Source organism: Callithrix jacchus, chromosome 10, assembly GCF_049354715.1.
Source record: "Callithrix jacchus isolate 240 chromosome 10, calJac240_pri, whole genome shotgun sequence".
In the NCBI taxonomy this organism is placed as follows: domain Eukaryota; kingdom Metazoa; phylum Chordata; class Mammalia; order Primates; family Cebidae; genus Callithrix; species Callithrix jacchus.
This window is the reverse complement of record NC_133511.1, coordinates 112737881-112762700: the sequence shown is the minus strand read 5'-3', so window position 1 is coordinate 112762700 and position 24820 is coordinate 112737881. Positions and strand designations below refer to the sequence as shown.

The 24820-nt window shown below is 42.9% G+C and overlaps 1 protein-coding gene across 17 annotated transcripts in view; it reads left to right on the top strand.

Moving 5' to 3' along the window:
• Positions 1-24820, top strand: part of AGBL2 (AGBL carboxypeptidase 2) — a 61140-nt gene that overhangs the window by 6950 nt on the left and 29370 nt on the right. For all 17 annotated transcript variants that reach the window (XM_078340999.1, XM_035262690.3, XM_035262693.3 and 14 more), the window contains 4 exons: positions 6942-7127; positions 13097-13204; positions 20136-20289; positions 21905-22687. In XM_078340999.1, the coding sequence (XP_078197125.1) occupies positions 6942-7127; positions 13097-13204; positions 20136-20289; positions 21905-22687 (1231 nt within the window). The remainder of the gene's footprint in view (positions 1-6941; positions 7128-13096; positions 13205-20135; positions 20290-21904; positions 22688-24820) is intronic.

Sequence of the window (24820 nt, the reverse complement as noted above, 5' to 3'; positions counted from 1 at the left end):
GAAGGGAATAAGGACGGTAGGGAGGAAGGAAGGGATGAATGAAGGAAGGAAGGGAGGAAGCGGGGAGGGAGGGAGGGAGGGAGGGAGGGAAGGGAAGAAAGGAAATCAAGCAATGAAAGAGACATTGCCGACCTGGATCTAGAGGTTTACAAGTTGATTTCTTTTTTTTTGAGAGAAGGAAAGAAAAAAAAAAAATAAGTAAAGGAGAGAAAGAAAGAGGAAGAGAAAGAGGGAGAGTAAATGGAAATATTGCTTTATTTTGAAAAAAATTGGGTATTAATAATGGCCAATCAATGTTTCATTTAAACTTATGGGTAGGTGTGATGTGGTATTGACAAGAATGTATATTTTGTGTATTTGAAGTGGAGAGCTCTATAAATATTTATTAAGTTTACTTGTTCTGGATCTGAGTTCGGGTCCTTGATATCCTTATTAATTTTCTGTCTCATTGAATCTAAGTCTCCTATCTGGGTGTTAGGATCGTTAGCTCTTGTTGTTGCATTGATCCTTTTACCACTATATCTTTGTTGCTTTAAAATCTATCTTATCTGATACGAGAATTGCAACTCCTGCTTTTTATTTATTTATTATTCATTTTTGCTCTCCATTTGGTTGGTAAATCTTTCTCCATTCCTTTGTTTTGAGTCTTTGTGTATCCTTGCATGTGAAACAGGTCTGGATGTAACATGCCATTGGGTTTTGGCTGTGTCTTTTGATTGGGAATTTAGTCAATTTAAATTTAGGGTTACTGCCATTTGATGTTGACTGGCTGTTTTATCCATTCGTTCGTGTAAATTCTTCTTTATGTTGGTGCTCTTTACTTTTTGGTGTATTTTTAGAAAGGCTAATACTGGTTGTTTCTTTCTGTGTGTAATGCCTCTTTCAGAAGCTCTTGTAAAGCAGGCCTGGTGGTAATAAAATCTCTGAGTTCTTGCTTGTTCATAAAAGATTTTATTTTTCCTTCAGTTGTGAAGCTTAGTTTGGCTGGATATGAAATTCTGGGCTGAAGGTTCTGTTCTTTGAGGATGTTGAATATTGGCTCCCACTCTCTTCTGGCCTGTAGAGTTTCTGCCGAGAGATCTGCTGTAAGTCTGATAGGCTTGCCTTTGTGGGTAATCTGACCTTTCTCTCTGGCTGCCCTTAGTATCTTCTCCTTGGTTTCAACCCTGGTGAATCTAACGATTATGTGCCTTGGGGTTGCTCTTCTTGAGGAATATCTTTGTGGTGTTCTCTGTATTACCTGGGGTTGAATGTTGACCTGCTTTGCTAGTTTAGGAAAATTTTCCTGAATAATATCCTGAAGGGTATTTTCCAGCTTGGATTCATTCTCTCCGTCGCATTCAGGTACACCTATCAAACGTAAATTTGGTCTTTTCACATAGTCCCACATTTCTTGGAGACTTTGCTCATTCCTTTTTATCCTTTTTTCTCTAATCTTTTCTTCACGTTTTATTTCATTAAGTTGGACTTTGATCTCTGAGATCCCTTCTTCTGCTTGAACAATTCGAGTGTTTAAACCTGTGCATACTTCTCAGAGTTCCTGTATTGTATTCTTCATTTCCATTAATTCACTCATACTCCTCTCTAAGTTGTCTATTCTCAATAGGATTTCATCAAACCTTTTTTCAAAGTTCCTAGTTTCTTTACATTGGGCTACAACATGTTCTTTTAACTCACCGTAGTTTGTTATTATCCATTCCTTGAAGAGTGATTCTGTCATCAGGAGGCGCTCGTTCTCCATCAAGCCTTGTTCCATTGTCGATGTGGAACTGTGATCATCTTTAGAGGGAGAGGCGTTCTGACTTTGCGTATTCTCAGCTTTTTTACGCTGGTTTCTTCCCGTCATTGTAAATTTATCCTCCTGTCGTCTTTGAAATTACCAACTTTCAGATTAGGTCTCTTGAGTGGACGTCCAGGTTGTTAGTTCCCAGGGCCAGAGCAGCGACGTTAAAACTGATGGTGCTTTTCTGCCCAGGATTCTCCTGTCGGGCTTCCTTCTTGTTTCCGTAGTAGGCGACTCTGCCTTCCCGGGGCTCCAAACCTCGGTCAGAAGGGGAACCGGTCCCGTTTACTCTGCGCCGAGTGCTGCCGCGTCGAGGTGCCAGCGGAACCGCTGCGCCGACCATGAGAGTCGCGCTGGCGACTCGTGTGTTTCCACCACTGGGGGATCTTCTGCTTCGTGAGCGACCAGACTTTGTCTGAAAGTGTGGCGTCCTCTAGTTCTCCGCGCCTTCCCTGAGAGCTGCAATCCCGGGATGTTAGCGATCGGCCATCTTGGATCGTTCCCCTAAGTCTCGTTATAAGTCATTAAGAGCTTGTCTTATGTATCTGGGTGCTCCTGTATTCCGTGTGTATATATTTAGGAACGTTAGCTCTTCTTGTTGCATTGATTCTTTTACCATTACGTAATGTCCTTCTTTGCCTCTTTTGATCTTTGTTGCTTTAAAGTCTATTTTATCAGAGGTGAGAATTGCAACTCCTGCTCTTTATTTATTTATTTTTGCTCTCCATTTGGTTGGTAAATCTTCTTCCATCCCTTTGTTTTGAGTCTTTGTGTATCCTTGCATGCGAGATGGGTCTGGACGCAGCATACCGATGGGTTTTGGCTTTCCATCCAATCTGCCTGTCTGTGTCTTTTGATTGGGGGATTTAGTCAATTTAAATTTAGGATTAATAATAATATAGGTGTGTTTAATACTGCCATTTGATGCTAGCTGGCTGTTTTGCCCATTAGTTGATGTAAATTCTTCATTATGTTGATGCTCTTTACTTTTTATTATATTTTTGGAAAGGCTGATACTGGTTGTTCCTTTCTATGTGTAGTGCTTCTTTCAGAAGCTCTTGTAAAGCAGGCCTGGTGGTGATGAAATCTCTAAGTACTTGCTTGTTCACAAAAGATTTTATTTTTCCTTCACTTGTGAAGCTTAGTTTGGCTGGACAGGAAATTCTGGGTTGAAAGTTCTTTTCTTTAAGGATGTTGAATATTGCCCCCTACTCTCTTCTGGCTTGTAGGGTTTCTGCTGAGAGATCTGCTGTGAGTTTGATAGGCTTCTGTTTGTGGGTAACCCGACCTTTCTGGCTGCCCTTAGCATTTTCTCCTTAATTTCAACCCTGGGGAATATGACTATTATGTGCCTTGGGGTTGCTCTCTTGAGGAATATCTTTGTGGCGTTCTCTGTACTACCTGTAGTTGAATATTGTCATGCCTAGCTAGGTTGGGAAAGTTTTCCTGAATAATATCCTGAAAAGTATTTTCCAGCTTGGATTCATTCTCTTCGTCACATTCAGGTACACCTATCAAACATAGATTAGGTCTTTTCACATAGTCCCATATTTCTTGGAGACTTTGCCCATCCCTTTTTATCCTTCTTTCTCTAATCTTGTCTTCTCATTTTATTTCATTGAGTTGGTCTTCGACCTCTGATATCCTTTCTTCTGCTTGATCAATTCGACTGTTAAAACTTGTGCATACTTCACAAAGTTCTCGTGTTGTGTTTTTCAGCTCTTATATTCCTCTCTAAATTGTCTATTCTCCTTAGCATTTGTCAAACCTTTTTTCAAGGTTCTTAGTTTCTTTGCATTGGCTTGGAACATATTCTTTTAGCTCATAGAAGTTTCTTATTATCCACCTTCTGAAGCCTGATTCTGACAATTCATCACACTCGTTCTCCATCAGTCCTTGTTTCCTTGCTGATGAGGAGCTACGATTCCCTGAAGGAGGAGAGGCATTCTGATTTTGGATGTTTTCAGCCTTTTTGTGCTGGTTTCTTCCCATCTTTGTGGATTTATCCACTTGTCGTCTTTGTAATTGCTGACTTTCAGATTGGGTCTCTGAGTGGACATCCAGATTGTTGGTGGTGATGTTATTCCTGTTTCTTTGTTTTCCTTTGGCTGACGCCCCTCCCTCACAGAGCTGGACCTTCCCGGGTTCAGCTGTGCTTGCTGTGAAACTCTCAACCATCAGCATTTCCAATTGCTGTTTTTTTGTTGGGGTGGGACCAGTTGAGCCCACTCACCTGGATCCCTGCCTCAGAGCCCCCTTTTTTTCTTTTCCTAATTGAACGGTCGATTCTCTCCCAGGTGCCCCAGTCGCCCACCGAAAAGGTGCCGGGATCTATGCAATTTCCCGTGCGGTGGCTGAAACAGCGGCACTGAGATTCGTGGCGCTTTTTTGCCCAGGAATCTCCCGGTCTGGCTCCCGGCTTCAGTCCCCCTCCCAATCAGCTGAATGGGTGATTCTGCCTTCTTGGAGCTTCAAACGCCAACTAAAAGGGCACCCAGTCCCGCATACTCCGCACTGAGAACCGCTGCGCTGGGACGCCGGCAAAACAGCCGCGCTGGCCAAAAGAGTCCCACTGGCGACCCATGGGGCTCCTCTGCTGGGAATCTCCGGGTCCGTAAACAACAAAAATTCGTCTGGAAGTCTGGCATCCACTCAGTCCCTGTGACTTCACTGGGAGCTGCAACACTGAGCTGCTGATAGACAGCCATCTTGGATCTCTCCAAAAGTTGATTTTTTTTTTTTTTTTTTTTTTGAGACAGCATCTTGCTCTCTTGCCTTTATCCCATTCTTTTTAAGGGCACCTATTGTATTCCACAATTTTTATTTATTTTTTTTTCCTCGAGACAGTCTTGTTCTGTCACCCAGGCTGGAGTACAGTGGCATGATCTCGTCTCACGTTTGAATCCACCTCCGCCACGTGGGTTCAAACAATTCTCCTGCCTCAGCCTCCCAAGTAGTTGGGATTACAGGTGCCTGCCACCACACCCGGCTAATTTTTTTTATTTTTATTAATTTTTGTTTTTGAGACAGTCTTGCTCTGTTGCCAGGCTGGAGTGCAGTGGCGTGATCTCGGCTTACCTCCACCTCCATCTCCTGGGTTCAAGCAATTCTCCTGCCTCAGCCTCCTGAGTAGCTGGGACTACAGGTGCACACCATCACGCCCAGCTAATTTTTGTATTTTTAGTAGAGACGGGTTTCACCATGTTGGCCAGGATGCTCTCAGTCTCCTGACCTCGTGATCCGCCTGCTTCAGCCTCCCAAAGTGCTAGGATTACAGGTGTGAGCCACCGAGCCTGGCCAATTTTTTTGTCTTTTTAGTAGAGACAGTGTTTCACCTTGCTGGCCAGGCTGGTCTTCAACTCCCAACCTTGTGATCTGCCTGCCTTGGCCTCACAAAGTGCTGGATTACAGGTGTGAGCCACCACGCCCAGCCCACAATTATTTATTTTTATTTTTATTTTTTTGAGACAGAGTTTCGCTCTTGTTGCCCAGGCTAGAATGCAATGGCCTGGTCTTGGCTCACTGCAACCTCTACCTCCCGGGTCCACGCAATTCTCCTGTCTCAACTCCTGAGTAGCTGGGACTACAGGTGCATGCCAAAATACAGGTTTATTTTTAGAGATGGGGTTTCACCATGTTGGTCAGGCTAGTCTCAAACTCCTGACCTCAGACAGTCCGCCTGCCTCAGCTTCCAAAAGTAAAGGATTACAGGCATGAACCACTGTGCCCAGCCTTCACAATTATTTTAACTCCATTTTTGATGGATATCTTGATTGTTTCCACTTTTTTTTTTCTGAGCATTTTTTCTTGCTTTTTTCTTTTTTTTCATCTTTGTTGCAAGGGTACTTTTTTATTATTTGACCGTTGCTGTGATGAGCAGCATTATATATGTATCTTGACAAGCTTTTGTGAGAAAATCTTTAAGGTAAATTTCCTTTTTTTTTTTTTTTTTTTGAGAAGGGATCTCACTCTGCTGCTTAAGTTGGAGTGCAATGGCCCAGTCTCAGCTCACTGCAACCACTACCTCAGGTTCAAGTGATTCTTCTGCCTCAGCCTCCCGAGTAGCTGGGATTACAGGCATATGTCACCACACCTGGCTGATTTTTGTATTTTTAGTAGAGACAGGGTTTCACCACGTTGGCCAGGCTGGTCTTGAACTCTTTTTTTTTTTTTTTTTTTTGAGGTGGAGTTTCGCTCTTGTTACCCAATCTGGAGTGCAATGGCGCGATCTCAACTCACCACAACCTCCGCCTCCTGGGTTCAGGCAATTCTCCTGCCTCAGCCTCCTGAGTAGCTGGGATTACAGGCATGCGCCACCATGCCCAGCTAATTTTTTTGTATTTTTAGTAGAGACGGGGTTTCACCATGTTGACCAGGATAGTCTTGATCCCTTGACCTCGTGATCCACCCGCCTTGGCCTCCCAAAGTGCTGGGATTATAGGCGTGAGCCACCACACCCGGCCTGGTCTTGAACTCTTGATGTCAGGTGATCCGTCCACCTCAGCCTCCTAAAGTGCTGGGATTACAGGCATGAGCCACCCTGCCTAGCCTCCTTTCTTTTTTATCTCCCTGAAAGCCTTTCTTTTCTTTTTTTCTCCTTCTTTCTTTCCCAAGAGCTCTCCCTCCTCTGTTCTGCCCCATGTCACTCTTTCTCTCCCCTTCCTCTTTCCATCTTTGTTTAATGTGTGTCTTTCCTTTTTATGGTTATATTATGGCCCTGAAATTTAATTTGTAGATTATTTCACTATAGTTGATAAAGTTTTATATATTTTTTTCTAAAATGCTAATGGATATATTGAAATTCCCTCTCTTGCCACTAGCTAAACAAAAGTAATAAAACACATTAAGTAACTTTGTATTCATTGCAACCCACTATTGAAATGTCTTGGACCATAAACTTTAACTAAAAAAAAAAGGTTTTTAATTACTCTAAAGCTTTATATTTAAATATTTAATAGACTGTGCAGAATTTTAACATTTTATAATTTTGAACCTGTTATTCTGGATTAAATCTTCTTGAAGGAGAAACATGTCATAGAATCTTATATCTGTGCTAATATTTTAATATAATGCTTAAAGTAGTTTCATTGTTATAGATGAGCAGTAAAGTTCCCAAGGAGGAAAAGGTAGATGTTCACTTACTCTTTCCCTTTGGCAGATTCACACGTGCTGAGTTCACCACGTCTTAGGAGCAGACAGCTTCTTTATGATGAGTTGAATGAAATAAACCCACGTCTTCGAGAACCCCGAGAGCTCTTTTCCATTTTGTCTACCAAGGGGCCACTGCAGGCTCCAAGATGGCCAACTGAATGTGAGGTCATCAAGGAAAACATTCATCATATTGGTAATATGACTTATATGTAGTGGTTTTGCCATTCTACTTGACTTTATTACAAGACCTGAGAATGTTAAATCCTGTGTGCTTAAGCATAAAGCAGGACAGAGTCAACATTCATTCATTCATTCATTCATTTGAGACAGTTTCGCTCTGTCACCCACGCTGGAGTGCAGTGGGGAAATCTCTGCTCACTGCAACCCCCACATCCCAGGTTCAAGCAATTCTCCTGCCTCAGCCTCCCAAGTAGCTGGGATTACAGGCACCTGCCACCACGCCCAGCTAGTTTTTGTCTTTTCAGTAGAGTCGGGTTTTCGCCATGATGGCCAGGCTGGTCTCAAACTCCTGACACTCAGTGATTCATCCACCTTGGGCTCCCAAAGTGCTGGGATTACAGGCATGAACCACTGCACCTGGCCTACGTCAACATCTGTTAACTCATCCTGAAAAAAACTGAACTGTGAGAAAGTGATATACACTTACCAAAATCAAGTTACACTAATGTAAACTAGAATACTTCTAAGTTTTTCAGAACAAGAGGATACCTTCCTAGATGCCAAATACATAAAATACTGAAGTCTATTTTCTAGATTAACCTGTTTCAGTGCTTTTTTTTCCCCTTTTTCTGTTTTTGGGGGGAGGTCATAGCATCTCATCTAAAAATACAGAGGAGCAGCAGGGCACAGTGGCTCACACCTGTAATCCCAGCACTTTGGGAGGCCAAGGCATAGGGATCACCAGGTCAGGAGATTAAGACCATCCTGGCTAACATGGTGAAACCCTGTCTCTACTAAAAATACAAAAAATTAGCCAGGCATGGTGGTGCGCACCTGTAGTCCCAGCTACTTGGGAGGCTGAGGCAGGAGAATGGCTTGAACCTGGGAGGCAGAGGTTGCAGTGAGCCAAGATTGCACCACTGCACTCCAGCCTGGTGACAGAGTGAGATTCCATCTCAAAAAACAAACAAACAAACAAACAAATACCAGAGGAGCTACCCTGTCTCAGTATTAATGTATTTGGTTGAGTTGTAGTTTTATCAGCCTTGGTATAATTGAAGACTACATATACCAGAACATAGTTTTTACTGTTTTAAATTATAATTTGAGTTTATTGGAGTTTTCTTGTTGGAATTTTGGAGACTTTTTTATGACATTATAAGTCATATCTGTGAGCTCTTGGAGCAAGTACAATCTACTGCATCCATTTTACGGATTAAGCATTTATGGAAGTGGTTGCATTAGAAAGTGGGGACTTCTCTAATTACCAGAACAATTAAGTCTAGCATCATGTATGTCTCTCCTTTATACTGCTGGATAAACAACTGGATGTTCCTCATTTTCTTGTCTCCCTGCTTATAGTACTCATTCATATGTGTTGTCATATCCTAAGTACAGTGCTTGGTGCTAAGAGATAATAGTGATGAACAAAGTGGAGAGTTCGTGGACCCAGAGTTCATAAACTAGTGGGGAAATTAAACATTTTACCAGACAATTGCTTAGTGCTTGGTCCCTCTGAGCACACCTAATCCAGCTTAGAGATCAGCATAGGTTTTCTTTTTGTTTTTCTTTTTTTTTTTTTTTTTTGAGACGGAGTTTCACTCTTGTTACCCAGGCTGGAGTGCAATGGTGTGATCTCGGCTCACCGCAGCCTTGAACTCCTGGGCACAAACCATCCTCCCCACTCAGCCTCCTGAGTAGCTAGTACTATAGGCTTGTGCCACTAATTTTTTTTTTTAAGAATTAAAAGAGTCTTGCTCCATTCTAAAAAATGGAGTTGCCCAGGCTGGCATGCAGTGGCATGATCTTGGCTCACTGCAACCTCCACTTCCTGGGCTCAAGCAGTTCTCTTACCTCTCAGCCTTCCAAGTAGCTGGGATTACAGGCATGTGCCACCATGCCCGGCTAATTTTTGTATTTTCAGTAGAGAGGGGGTTTCACCATATTGCCCAGGGTGGTCTCGAACTCCTGACCTCTAGTCATTACATATATGAGCTACCGCACCCAGCCACCTGGCTAATTTTTGAAAAGTTTTTCGGTTTTGGTTTTGTTTTTTGGTTTTTTTTTTTTGCTTTTGAGATGAAGTCTCGCTTTGTTGCCTAGGCTTGCTGGGTCTCGGCTCACTGCAACCTCCGCCTCCTGAGTTCAAGTGATTCTCCTGGCTTAGCCTCCCAAGTGGCTGGGATTATAGGCGCCTGCCACCACGTTAAAAAGTTTTTTTGTAGAGACATATGGTCTCACTATGTTGCCCAGGCTACTCCCAGACTTCTGGCCTCAAATGATCCTCCTGGCTTCCTAAAGTGCTGAGATTACAGGTGTGCGTAGCCACCCCCAGAAAGGAAACTGAAATTTAATAACCAAGTTAATGCTGTGGTAATTAACTAAACTATAAGGTCTTTTAAAAGGCAATTTTTAAAAAGTTTCAAAGAAACTTAACAAGTACCTTATTGTTTAAATTGTTAAAGCTTCATCAATTCCCATAATCTTTGAGAAAAGAAATTCATATAATATTTTACTGAGTTGTATCTTTATATGCTCTTGGAATTCATCAGTGGCTGCTGTACTAAAAATGATATTGAAGAGTTGTTCAATTTCCATAAAAGAAATCTTTTTTTAAATAATTAATTCGTTAATTATTTAAAGACAGATTCTTGCTCTGTCACCCAGGCTGATTGTAGTGGCATGATCTCAGTTCACTGCAACCTCTACCTCCTAAGTTTAAGCTATTCTCCTGCCTCAGCCTCCCGGGTAGCTGGAACTACAGACACACACCATACCCAGCTAATGTTTGTATTTTTAGTAAAGATGAGGTTTCACTATGTTGGCCAGGCTGGTCTCGAACTCCTGATGTCAGGTAATCCGCCCACCTTGTCCTCTCAAAGTGCTGGGATTATAGGCATCAGCCACCACACCCAGCCAAAGAAATTTTTTTTAATTCGATGTTAACAAAAAAGCCTTGTACTTCCTCTGAAACAATTGATAGACGTATTCCTCTATAGTAATAAAAATTATGTAGCTGACCATATTTTGCTGACTTTAAGGAAGCTCAAGACCAAATTTTCTTTTTTTTTTGTAGGGAGGGAAGGAGGAAAGGAGGAAGGCAGGAAGGGAGGGAAGGAGGAAAGGAAGAAGGCAGTAAGGGAGGGAAGGAGGAAGAGAGGGAGGAAGGAAGGGATGAAGGAAGGAAGGAAGGGGGGAGGGGGGAAGGGAGGGAGGGAGGGAGGGAAGGAAGGGAAGGGAAGGAAGGAATTCAAGCAATGAGAGAGACATTGCCGACCTGGATCTAGAGGTTTACAAGTTGATTTCTTTTTTTGAGAGAAGGAAAGAAGAAAAAAAATGAGTAAAGGAGAGAAAGAAAGAGGAAGAGAGGGAGGGAGGGAGGGTGAAAGGAAATACTGCTTTATTCTGAAAAAAATGGGTATTAATAATGGCCAATCAATGTTTCATTTAAACCTATGAGTAGGTGTGATGTGGTATTGACAAGAATGTATATTTTATGTATTTGAAGTGGAGAGCTCTATAAATATTTATTAAGTTTACTTATTCCGTATCTGAGTTCGAGTCCTTGATATCCTTATTAATTTTCTGTCTCATTGAATCTAAGTCTCTACGTATCTGGGTGTTAGGATTGTTAGCTCTTGTTGCATTGATTCTTTTACCACTATATCTTTGTTGCTTTAAAATCTATTTTATCCGCTACGAGAATTGCAACTCCTGCTTTTTATTTATTTATTTATTTTTGCTCTCCATTTGGTTGGTAAATCTTTCTCCATTCCTTTGTTTTGAGTCTTTGTGTATCCTTGCATGTGAAACAGGTCTAGATGCAACATGCCGTTGGGTTTTGGCTGTGTCTTTTGATTGAGGGATTTAGTCGATTTAAATTTAGGGTTACTGCCATTTGATGTTAACTGGCTGTTTGATCCATTCATTGATGAAAATTCTTCTTTATGTTGGTGCTCTTTACTTTTTGGTATATTTTTAGTAAGGCTAATACTGGTTGTTTCTTTCTGTGTGTAATGCCTCTTTCAGAAGCTCTTGTAAAGCAGGCCTGGTGGTAATAAAATCTCTGAGTACTTGCTTGTTCATAAAAGATTTTATTTTTCCTTCAGTTGTGAAGCTTAGTTTGGCTGGATATGAAATTCTGGGCTGAAGGTTCTGTTCTTTGAGGATGTTGAATATTGGCCCCCATTCTCTTCTGGCTTATAGAGTTTCTGCTGAGAGATCTGCTTAAGTCTGATAGGCTTGCCTTTGTGGGTAACCTGACCTTTCTCTCTGGCCGCCCTTAGTATTTTCTCCTTCATTTCAACCGTGGTGAATCTAACAATTATGTGCCTTGGGGTTGCTCTTCTTGAGGAATATCTTTGTGGTGTTCTCTGTATTACCTGGGGTTGAATATTGACCTGCTTTGCTAGTTTAGGAAAATTTTCCTGAATAATATCCTGAAGGGTATTTTCCAGCTTGGATTCATTCTCTCTGTCGCATTCAGGTACCCTATCAAACGTAAATTTGGTCTTTTCACATAGTCCCACATTTCTTGGAGACTTTGCTCATTCCTTTTTATCCTTTTATCTCTAATCTTGTCTTCTTGTTTTCTTTCATTAAGTTGGACTTTGACCTCTGTTATCCTTTCTTCTGCTTGAACAATTCGAGTGTTTAAACCTGTGCATACTTCTCGGAGTTCCTGTATTGTATTCTTCAGTTTCATTAATTCACTTATATTCCTCTCTAAGTTGTCTGTTCTCAATAGGATTTCGTCAAACCTTTTTTCAAAGTTCCTAGTTTTTTTATGTCGGGCTACAACATGTTCTTTTAACTCACAGAAGTTTCTTATTATCCATTCCCTGAAGAGTGATTCTGTCATTGGGATGCGCTCGTTCTCCATCAAGCCTTGTTCCATTGTTGATGTGGAACTGTGATCATCTTTAGAGGGAAAGGCGTTCTGATTTTGAGTATTCTCAGCCTTTTTATGCTGGTTTCTTCCCATCATTGTAAATTTATCCTCCTGTCGTCTTTGAAATTACCAACTTTCAGATTAGGTCTCTTAAGTGGATGTCCAAGTTGTTAGTTCCCAGGGCCAGAACGGTGGCGTTAAGACTGATGGTGCTTTTCTGCCCAGGATTCTCCTGTCTGGCTTCCTTCTTGTGTCCGTAATGGGCGACTCTGCCTTCCTGGGGCTCCAAACCTTGGTCAGAATGGGAACCAGTCTCGTTTACTCTGTGCCGAGAGCTGCCTCGCCGAGGAGCTGGCAAAACCGCTGGGCCAGCCTCAAGAGTCGCGCTGGCGACCCGTGTGGGTCCTCCAAGCCTCCGTCAGAAGGGGAGCCGGCCCTGTTTACTCTGCTCCGAAAGCTGCCGCACCAAGGTGCTGGTGAAACCGCTGCGCCGGCCACAAGAGTCGCGCTGGCGACCCATGTGGGTCCTCCAAGCCTCCGTCAGAAGGGGAGCCGGCCCTGTTTACTCTGCTCCGAGAGCTGCTGCACCAAGGTGCTGGTGAAACCGCTGCGCCGGCCACAAGAGTCATGCTGGCGACCCGTGTGCTTCCTCCACTGGGGATCTTCTGCTCCGTTAGCGACCAGAATTTGTCTGAAAGTGTGGCGTCCTCTAGTTCTCTGCGCTTTGACTGAGAGCTGCAATCCCAAACTGTTATCGATCGGCCATCTTGGATCATTCCCCTCCCAAATTTTCAAGATTTGTCACAGCAGCTATCTTGACCTTTCTGACTTATTTTTAGGTCTTCTATGTATAGTTTATTATTTCATTTTATATACTGCTTGTTAAAAATGTCCTCATAAGTCTTTATGGAAAGAAACATGACATAATTATTTTATAAACAAGCAGGAAATTTAGGGTGGGAATTTGGTTTGATTCAATCAAACTAGCCGTTTGAAAAATTATTATTATTATTATTATTATTTTATGTTAGTTCTGATAGTGCCTTTTACATTATTTCTTATTTTGTTCTCTTTAAAATGTTTTCTTTCAGAGTGGGCTCCACCTCAACCAGAATATTTATATCAACCTACAGGAAATGAAAAGGTACCAGAGATTGTAGGAGAGAAAAAAGGAACGGTTGTCTATCAATTAGATTCAGGTATTGTCATTACACTGAACACTGAGTGGTTAATCATGACAAACATATTTTCCATAATAAAAATTAAAAATCCATGGTTTTTTAGTGGATTTTTAATTTAATGAGTGATAAACTCATTTCCAGGCCAACCTGAGTGGGAGCCTGGAGGAGGAGTCATAACTAGTCTGCTGTAAAATTTCGGTAATTTTCTAAAATCAAAGTCCATTATTCTTAATAGTTCTAAGTCCATTTGATAGCTTCTCCCTTGTTATTCTCCTTCCTGAGAATCAGATGTTGAATCATCTTTGGGGAGATTATTCTTCTTTTCTCCACCTCCTCAATGTACTTTAGTGAGTACTTTGTTCTGTGTGCATATGACTGTCATTTAGTAATTCAGTTTCCTGCGTTGAGTTTTAAGCTTCTAGGGGTTGAATATATGTCTTTTCTCGAAATATGCGGAACAACATAACATACCCAACAACAAAATACACACTTTTCTTTTCGTCAATCCTACTGAAGTCACACACATTTTTTTTTTTTTTGAGACGGAGTCTTGCTCTTTCGCCTAGGCTGGAGTGTAGTGGTGTGATCTTGGTTCACTGCAAACTCCACCTCCAGGGTTCAAGCGATTCTCCTGCCTCAGCCTCCTGAGTAGCTGGGATTACGGGTGCCTGCCACCACACCTGGCTAATTTTTGTATTTGTTTTTTAGTAGAGACAGGGTTTCAACCATGTTGGCCATGCCAGTCTTAAACTCATGATGTCAGGTGATCCACCCGCATCAGCCTCCCAAACTACTGGGATTACAGGTGTGAGCCACTGTGCCTGGCCCTGAAGTCATACACATTCTTTTTAAGGGCACTTGTTTAATTCCCCAGGATAAACCATATGCTAGGCCATAAAGCAAGTCTTCATACCTATAAAAGGATTAAAATCATACAAAGTACATTCTATGACCAAATAAAATTAAGCTAGAAATCAACAACAGAATGAAATCTGAGAAAAATATTTGGAAACTGAATAACATCTTTCTAAATAGCCTGTGGGTTAAAGAAATCACTTCAAAAATATTTTGAATGTAGTGAAAATAAAACCACAACATATCAAAAGTCATAGGATGCAAAAACAAAATGAACCAGTGCCAGGGATATTTATGGGTATTTATGGCTTTAAGTGCCTACATTTTAAAACAAAAAAGGTATATTAATTACTTAAGCTTCTACCTTAGTAAATTGGAAAAATAAGAGCCAACTAAACCCAAAACAAGCAGAAGGAAAGTAGTAATTAAAGATAGAATGTAGGGCCTGGCATGGTGGCTCACACCTGTAATCCCAGCACTTTGGAAGGCCAAGGTGGGCAGATCACAAGGTCAGGGGATCAAGACCACCTTGGCTAACATGGTGAAACCCCATCTCTACTAAAAATACAAAAATTAGCCGGATGTGGTGGCACATGCCTGTAGTCCCAGCTACTCTCAAGGCTGAGGCAAGAGAATCACTTGAACCTGGGAGGCGGAGGTTGCAGTGAGCCGAGATCGTGCCACTGCACTCCAGCCTGAACCACAGAATGAGACACCATCTCAAAATAAATAAATAAAATAGGAATGTAGGCCTGGCGTGGTGGCTTACACCTGTAATCCCAGCACTTTGGGAGTCTGAGGCAGGTGGATCATTTGAGGTCAGGAGTTCGAGACCAGCCTGGGCAACATCGTGAAATCCTGTCTCTACTAAAAATACAAAATTTAGCCAGGCCTGGTGGTGTGCGCCTGTCATCCCAGCTACTCAAGAGGCTGAGGCAGGAGAATCGCTTTAACCTAGGAGGCAGAGGTTACAGTGAGCCAAAATCGTTCCACCACACTCCAGCATGGGTGACAGAGTAAGACTCCATCTCAAAAAAAAACAAAACCCAGGCCCAAATGTCTGGACAAGGTTTGTCTGAATGTTTTTTTTTTTTTTGAGTCAGGGTCTCACTCACTCTGTTACCCAGGCTGGAGTGCAGTGACAGGATCTGGGCTCACTATAACCTCCACCTTCTGGGTTCAAGCAATTATCGTGGCTTAGCCTCCAGAGTATCTGGGATTATAGGTGTGTGCCAGCACGCCCAGCTAATCTTTTTTTTGTGTGTGTGTTTTTAGTACAGACAGAGTTTTACCATGTTGGCCAGGCTAGTCTCAAACTTCTGGCCTCAAGTGATCTACCTTCCTCAGCCTCCCACAGTACTGGGCTTACCACACCCGGCTGATTTGTTTGAATTCTGTTAAACATTTAAAGATGAAATAATACCAATATTACCAATATTGGTAATATTAATAATATTACCAATTAATAATAATAATACCAACAATAGCAATATTTCACCAGTTCTGAAAACAGAAGAGGAAAGAATGTTTCCCAACTTTTTTTAAACATGTTTAGACAGGTCTCCCTCTGTCACCCAGGCTGGGGTGCAGTAGAATGAACATGGCTCATTGTAGCCTCTACCTTCCAGGCTCAAATGAATCTTCACACCTCAGCCTCCTGAGTAGCTGGGACTACAGGCGTGTACAACCATGCCCGGCTAATTGTTTGCATTTTTAGTAGAGAAAGGGTTTGACCATTGCCCAGGCTGGTCTCAAATTCCTGTGCTCAAGGCAGTTTACCCACTCGACCTCCCAAAGTGCTAGGATTACAGGCATGAGCCACCATGCCTGTCTCCCCACCTCTGTTTTTTTTTAATTTATTTGTATATTTTATATTTTGAGACAGTTTCACTTTTGTCGCCCAGGCTAGAGTGCAGTGGCACGATCTCAGCTCACTGTAACCTCCACCTCCTGGGGTCAAGCAATTCTCCTGCCTCTGCATCTCAAGTGACTGGGATTACAGGCTCACATTACCATGCTCAGATAATTTTTTGCATCTTTGGTAGAGATAGGGTTTCACCATGTTGGCCAGGCTGGTCTTGAACTCCTGACCTCATGATCCGCCCATCTTGGCCTCCCAAAGTGCTGGGATTATAGGCATGAGCCACCAAACCCAGCCACTGCTGAAAGAAATTAAAGACCTAGATAAATGGAAAAGCATTCCATGTTCATGGGTTAGAATTTGTTTTGTTTTGTTTTTTGAATTTTCCCAGAAGATTTAGAATTGATAGAATTTTTTTTTTTATTAATTTTTGAGACAGAGTTTTGCTCTTGTCACCCAGGCTGGAGTGGAATGGTGCAATCTCGACTCACTGCAACCTCCTTCTCCCAGGTTCAAGCGATTCTCCTGCCTCAACCTCCCAAGTAGCTGGGATTACAGGCATCCACCACCATGCCTAGCTAATTTTTGTATTTTTAGTGGAGACGTGTTTTATCATGTTGGCCAGGCTGTTATCGAACTCCTGACCTCAGGTGATCCGCCTGCCTCAGCCTCCCAAAGTGCTGGGATTATAGGCGTGAGCTGCCACACCCGGCCAAGAATATTTAACTTCATTGAGATGGCAGGCAATATTACCTGAAATTCTACAGATTAAAATGCAGTCCTTATCCAAATTCTTTTTTAAAAAAAATTCTTTGTCTTTATCTTTTTTTTGAGACAGGGTCTTGCTTTGTCATCCAGGCTAGAGTGCAGTGGTGCAAACATGGCTCACTGCAGCCTCAACCCCCAGGCTCAGGGATCCTCCTACCTCAGCCTCCTGAGTAGCTAGGACTACAGGTGTTTGCCACCATGCCTGGCGTTTTTTTTTTTGTTGTTGTTGTTTGTTTTTAATTCTTTGGAGACAGGGTCTTGCTATGTTTCCCGGGATGGTCTGGAACTCCTGGCCTCAAGTCTCAAGTGATCCTCCTGCATTGGCCTCCCAAAGTACTGGGATTACAGGCATGAGCCACCATGCCCAGACCCTATCTAAATTCTAATGGCCCTAAAAGAGCAACTTCCAAAAAGCTTTTATGCAGAAATTGAAAAGCTAATTCCCAAATTTATATGGAATTGTAAAGGGCCCTGAATAGCCAATACAGAAAAAAAGTACAAAATTGGAATACTCACATTTTTAAGAATCCAAACAGTATAATCCTGGCGCAGGGGTAGGCATATAGATCACTGAAATAGAACTCAGAGTCCAAAAATAAACTCATATATTTTTGGTCAATTCATTTTTGATAAGGGTGCCAAGACTATTCACTGGGGAAAGAATGGTCTCTTTAACAAATAGTGGTGGGATAACTATATAGCCACACTCAGAAGAATGAAGTTGAATCCCTACTTCATACCATATTTAAAAATTAACCTGGCCAGGCCTAGTGGCTCACACCTGTAATCCCAGACTATGGGAGGCCAAGGCAGGCAGATCACCTGAAATCAGGAGTTCAAGACCACCCCAACCAACATGGAGAAACCCCGTGTCTACTAAAAATGTAAAAATTATCCAGGTGTGGTGGCACGTGCCTTTAGTCCCAGCTACTCAGGGGGCTGAGGCAGGAGAATCACTTGAACCCAAGAGGAGAGGTTGCAGTGAGCTAAGATTGCGCCATTGCACTCCAGCCTGGGCAGTAAGAGCAAAACTCTATCTCAAAAAAGAAAAAAGAGGCTGGACACAGTGGCTCACACCTGTAATCCCAGCACTTTGGGAGGCAAAGGTGGGCAGGTCACTCGAGGTCGGGAATTCGAGATCAGCCTATCCAACATGGTGAAACCTCATCTTTACTAAAATATAAAACTTAGTCAGGTGCGGTGGTGGGAACCTGTAGTCCCAGCTGCTCAGGAGGCTGAGGCAGGAGAATTGCTTGAAGCCAGGAGATGGAGGTTGCAATGAGCTGAGATTGTGCAGCCTGGCAATAGAGTGTGACTCTGTCTCAAAAAGTAACAGATAGGGTGTTGTTCTGTTATACAGGCTAGAGTACAGTGGTGGATCATAGCTTATTGTATCCTCAAACTGCTGGGCTCAAGGGGTCATCTTGCTTCAGCCTCCTGAATAGCTAAGACTATAGTCATGTGCCACCATGCCTCGCTAATTTTTAAATTTGTTGGTAGAGACAGGATCTCACCATTATGCCCAGGCTGGTCTTGAACTTCTCAAGCATTCCTCTTGCCTCAGCCTCTCAAAGTGTTGGGATTATAGGCATGAGCCGCCATGCCTGGCCTCCACATCCTTTTATTTTTTACTTTTTTATATATATATATTTTTTTTTTGAGATGGAGTCTCACTCTGTTGCCAGGCCGGATTGCAGTGGCGCGATCTCGGCTCACTGTAGCCTCCACCTCTGGGTTCAAGTGATTCTCCTGTCTCAGGCTCCCGAGTAGCTGGGATTTCAGACATGTGCCACCAGCTAATTTTTGTATTTTTAGTAGAGACGGGGTTTCACCAAGTTGGCCAGGATGGTCTCGATTTCTTGACGTTGTGATCCACCTGCCTTGGCCTCCCAAAGTGCTGGAATTAAGGCATGAGCCACTGCGCCCAGCCAACGTCTTTTTAAATGAGGGTTTATTTATTTCTTTGTTTTCTTTTTTCTCTTTTTTTTTTTTTTGTTTGTTTTTTGAATCAGGGTCTCACTTTGTCGCCCAGGTTGGAGTTCAGTGGCACATTCTCAGCCTGCCGCAACTTTCACCTCCCAGGCTCAAGCGATTCTTCTGCTTCAGCCTCCTGAGTATCTGGGATTACAGGCATATGCCACCATGCCCGGCTAATTTTGTATTTTTAGTAGAGACAGGGTTTTACCATGTTGGCCAGCTTGGTCTCGAACTCCTGACCTCAAATGATCCCTTCACCTCAGCCTCCCAAAGTGCTGGGATTACAGCATTAGCCACCATGCTCGGCCCTTTGTTTTCTTTTCTTTTCTTTTTTTTTTGACAGGATCTCACTCTGTTGCTCAGGTTGGAGTGCAGTGGCACGATCTCACCTCACTGCAACCTCCACCTCTCAGGTTAAAGAGATCCTCTTACCTCAGCCTCCACGTGCTGGGTAAGAGGATCTCTTTAACCTGAGACCACAGGCACGTGCCACCACGCCCAGCCAATTTTTCATATTTTTAGTAGAGACAGGGTTTTACTATGTTGCCTAGGTTGGTCTCAAACTCCTGAGCTCAAGTGATCTGCCTGCCTGAGCCCCCAAATTGCTGGGATTACAGGCATGAGCCACCATGCCCAGCCTCTTAAATTAGGGTTTAGATGGGCACAAGCAGTATCTGAAATGCTGAGAGTAGCTGTGAAGCAAAAGGAAGTGCTTTGGGCCAGGCGCAGTGGCTCACTCCTGTAATCCCAGCACTTTGGAAGGCCGAGGTTCGCAGATCTCCTGAAGTCAGGAGTTCAAGACCAGCCTTGCCAACATGGCAAAGCCCCGTCTCTACTAAAAATACAAAAATTAGCTGAGCATGGTGGCACAAGCATGTAGTCCCAGCTACTTGGGAGGCTGAGGCAGGAGAATTGCTTGAACCTGGGAGGCAGAGGTTGCAGTGAGTAGAGATTGTGCCACTGCACTCCATCCTGGACAACGGAGTGAAACTTGGTCTCAAAAAATGAGAAGTGCTTTAAAACACCTAGGGACTTCAAAGAAATATTTTTTTTTTGGTGTGGGGACCAGGTCTCACTCTTGTCGCCCAGGCTAGAGTGCAATGGCATAATCTCGGCTCACTGCAACCTCTGCCTCCCAGGTTCAATCAATTCTCCTGCCTCAGCCTCCCAAGTAGCTGGGACTACAGGCTTGTGCCACCATGCTCAGCTAATTTTATATTTTTAGTGGAGATGGGGCTTCTCAAACTCCTGACCTCAGGTGATCCACCTGCTTTGGCCTCCCAAAGTGCTGGGATTACAGGCGCAAGCTACTGTGCCCGACCAAGCAATACTTACTGAAAATTAAAAGTCTCCACAAAGATAGTTGAAAATTAGAAAATTCACTGTTGTTAATCTGGAATAGTGTTGTCCACATAGAGGGTCTCAGTATTTGCTGAATGAGTAGATTCTTAGTAAAACCTAACCTAAATATGTCTCTTTTATCTACAGTGCCCACAGAAGGTTCCTATTTCACCAGTTCCAGAGTGGGAGGCAAACGAGGAATTATCAAGCAACTTGGGGTCACGTTGCGAGGACCAGAAGATAATACTCTACTATTTGAATCAAGGTTTGAGAGTGGGAATCTGCAAAAAGCTGTCAGAGTGTAAGTACCAGTTTCCCAAAAGGATAATGATTGGAGTGACTGAAGGGTAACCTTCAGGAATGATATTAGGAATCAAGAGTATTTGCAAAAAAGAAAGGAGTGATGGGGATGAAGAAAAATTGAGTAATTATGACTCATGTTTTTCCCCAAAATATTTTCTAAATTATTTGCTTATTAAGGAAATGACAACTCACCTAAAATTTGTATTAGTAAAAATATGTATAACATTAAAAAGTCTTATAGTAATACTTCCTAGATGCAGCAAAAAAATTTTTTTTGCTCTTTCACCAGATTGGAATGCAGTGGCACGATCTCGGCTCACTGCAATCTCCGACTCCGTGGTTCAAGTGATTGTCCCGCCTCAGCCTCCCGAATAGCTGGGATTACAGGCACGTGCAGCCACACCCAGCTAATTTTTTTTTTCTTTTGAGACAGAGGCTTGCTCTATCACCCAAGCTGGAGTGCAGTGGTACAATCTTGGCTCACTGCAACCTCCGCCTCCGGGGTTCAAGCAATTCTTCTGCCTCAGCCTCCGGAGTAGCTGGGATTACAGGCATGTGCCACTACACCCAGCTAATTTTTTTTTGGTAGAGACAGGGTTTCACCACATTAGCCAGGCTGGTCTGGAACTCAACCTTGTGATCCACCCACCTCAGGCTCCCAAAATGCTGGGATTACAGGCATGAGCCACCGAGCCTGACTTAATTTTTGTATTTTTAGCAGAGACGGGGTTTCATCATGTTGACCAGGCTGGTCTCAATCTCCTGGCCTCCCAAAGTTCTGGGATAACAGGCGTGAACCACCTCGCCTGGCCAGATACAGCAAATACTAAGTTTGGTATATATGCCTTAATTTTTTTCTGTGTGTATGTGTAATATATATAAATCATAATATTTTTAAAGTAAAAATTGGTTAATGGGGTACATACATATTGTTTTGCAAATTGTCAAATTGCTTTTTTTTTTTCCACTTCATAAATTTCAGGTGTTTTTCTATAGCAGTACCACAGGTATACCTCCTTATTTATTTTATTTGTTTTTAGCAACAGTGTCTCACTATGTTGCCCATGCTAGAGTTCACTGGCTATTCACAGGTACAATCATCGTACACTACAGCCTCGAACTCCTGACCTCATATGATCTTCCCACCTGAGTCTCAGGAGTAACTGGGACTTCAGGGGTGTGACACCATACTGGCTTACCTCGTTACTGTTTTGTTGTTTGCACTCTTGTTGCCCAGGCTGGAGTGCAATAGTGTGGTCTCTGCTCACTGCAACCTCCGTCTCCAGGGTTCAAGTGATTCTCCTGCCTCAGTCTCCCGAGTAGCTGGGATTATAGGTGCCCACACCACGCCTGGCTAATTTTTTTTTTTCTTGTATTTTTTGTAGTGACGGGGTTTCACTATGTTGGCCAGGCTGGTCTTGAATTCCTGACCTCAGGCAATCCGCCAACCTCGGCCTCCCAAAGTGCTGGGAATACAGAGAATAAATGATTAACGCAGCAGGTTTTTCTGTTGTAATAAGACCTGTTTTTACCAGGAGAAAACAACATTTTCCTAATTTGTTTTTTCAGGCACGGTGTAAGGTTACTGAATTGTTCTATTTTCTCCATTACAGAGACACTTATGAGTATGAACTTACCTTGCAAACTGACCTCTACACAAACAAACACACTCAGTGGTTTTATTTTCGTGTTCAGAACACCAGAAAAGATGCCACCTATCGCTTCACCATTGTCAACTTGCTAAAACCCAAGAGTCTTTATACTGTAGGAATGAAGCCACTCTTGTATTCTCAATTGGATGCTGACACCCGCAATATTGGCTGGAGGAGAGAAGGAAATGAAATCAAGTACTACAAAAACAACATGGATGATGGGCAGCAGCCCTTCTACTGTCTCACATGGACCATTCAGTTTCCATATGACCAGGACACTTGCTTCTTTGCACACTTCTACCCATATACATACACTGATTTGCAATGCTACCTCCTGTCAGTGGCAAACAACCCCATCCAGTCCCAGTTCTGCAAGCTCCGAACTTTATGCAGGAGCCTAGCGGGAAATACCGTTTACCTGCTCACCATCACCAACCCATCCCAGACCCCTCAAGAGGCAGCTGCAAAAAAGGCTGTGGTCTTGAGTGCCAGAGTCCACCCTGGGGAAAGTAATGGCTCCTGGGTTATGAAAGGCTTTTTGGACTTCATTCTTAGCAACTCCCCAGATGCCCAGCTCCTCAGGGATATTTTTGTCTTCAAGGTGCTTCCCATGTTAAATCCAGATGATGTGATTGTGGGGAATTATCGGTGCTCTTTGGCTGGAAGAGATCTGAACAGGCATTATAAAACCATTCTGAAGGAGTCTTTCCCTTGTATTTGGTACACCAGGAACATGATCAAGAGGTGAGACTTTTTTTTTCTTTTCAAATGGTGAGACTTATCTGTTGATCTGTGACTGTTACGAGTACTAGCACCGGATATCCCTACCTGATGGGGTATGAGGTCTCTTCTGTTGTTATAGGAATGGAGTATAACTTTGGAGACAGAGTCCTTACCAGTCTCTTTGTAGTCAAGTGACTTTCTTAATTTTTAGACTTTTAAATTGTGTCTCATCTTTAGGTTGAAACTGGACATGGAACATGTCAGCAATAGTCATTTCACTTGTAAGTGAAATAATTGAATGGAAACAGTCAGAGGTCAGGGAAGTTCTTAGGTCTTCATGATGAGATTTGTGTACTATTAATAGTACTAAAAATTAGTAAGCGCATACACATGAAGGGGCAAGGTATATGCTAGGTACATTACACACATGACTCATTTAATCTTCACATTAACCCTATGAGGTAGGCACAGTCAATATCGCATGTTGTATGATAAATTGAGAACCGAGGCTAGGCGTGGTGGCTCACCTGTAATCCCAGCACTTTGGGAAGCTGTGGTGGGTGGATCACCTGGGATCAGGAATTCCAGACAGCCTGGCTAACATGGCAAAACCCAGTCTCTACTAAGAATACAAAAATTAGCCAGACGTGGTGGGGTGCCTGTAATCCTAACTATTAAAGAGGCTGAGGCAGGAGAATCACTTGAACCAGGGAGGTAAGGGTTACAGTGACTGGAGATCGCACCACTGCACTTCAGCCTGGGTGACAGAGCGAGACTCTGTCTCAAAAAAAAAAAAAATTGAGAACTGGATAATTTAAGTAACTTGCCTAAGGTCATAATGCTAGTGAGAGTAGATATTTAAATACAGGCTCTCTGGTTCCAGACTCTAAATTCCTTTTACCATCTTATATTGCCTATCACAAAGAAAGAATCATAAAATCACTCAGCAGTTTTCAAGCCTGTACAAAAGCATTGAAGTCTATAATGTAATAGTGCCCACACTGAAGGAAGTTTCATCTCACTGGAAATGAAAATACAGCATATAAGAATATGTGAGCCCGGCGTGGTGGCTCACACTTGTAATCCCAGCACTTTGGGAGGACAAGGCGGTCATATCACCTGAGATCTGGAGTTCAAGACCAGCCTAGCCAATATGGTAAAACTCTGTCTCTACTAAAAATACAAAAATTAGCCAGGCATGGTAGTGGGTGCCTGTAATCCCAGCTACTTGGGAGGCTGAGGCAGGAGACTCACTTGAACCTGGGAGGCAGACGTTGCAGTGAACTGAGATCGCGCCATGGCAAGCATGATACCTAAGAGCACGTGTTTCAGAGTCAGGCCTAAGTTTGAGACTGCTGTTTTTACTGCTTTGAGACTTCCGTTTTTACTGTTTTTACTTTTGTTTTTACAATTTGAGACTTCGTTTTTACTGCTGGTTGGTTCTATGACATTGGCTAAGTGATTTAATGTGTTTGAGCTTCAGCTTTCCTATCTGTAGAATGGGAATAATAATATCTGCCTTGGGTGGTAACTGTGAGGATTGAGATAATCTATTTACTGTATTATGTGGCACGTTATAAATGTGTAGTATTGTTGTTGCTATACTCATCACGGAGAAAGTGAACATGTTTGGAAAGTTGGAATAGGTGTCCTGGGTGATCATGAGACAAAGAAGAGCTGAGCCTTGTAGGAATGAGCCCTCAAAAGTCAGGAACCATGGCTTTCTTTGGTTCTTTTTCTTTCCTGCAACTGCCCACTCTGTGTCTCCTTCTCTTTCTTCACAGGTCTGCACCATGGTGGGCTTTTTCTCAATAGGTTTTTTTCCACTTCCTTGTCAACTTACACAAGGCTACCCACCACCCCCTTCCACATCAGAAATTGCCATTTCTGGTCAGGCACAGTGACTCATGCCTGTAATCCCAGCACTTTGAGAGGCCGAGGTGGGAGGATCACTTGAGCCCAGGGGTTGGAGACCAAGCTGGGGAACATAGTGAGACCTGTGTATTAGGTTGTACTTGCATTGCTATAAAGAAATACCTGGCTGGGCATGGTGGTTCATGTCTAATCCAAGCACTTTGGGAGGCAAAGGCAGGTGAATCACTTGAGGTCAGAAGTAGCTGGGACTAGAGGCACATGCCACTACACCAAGCTTTC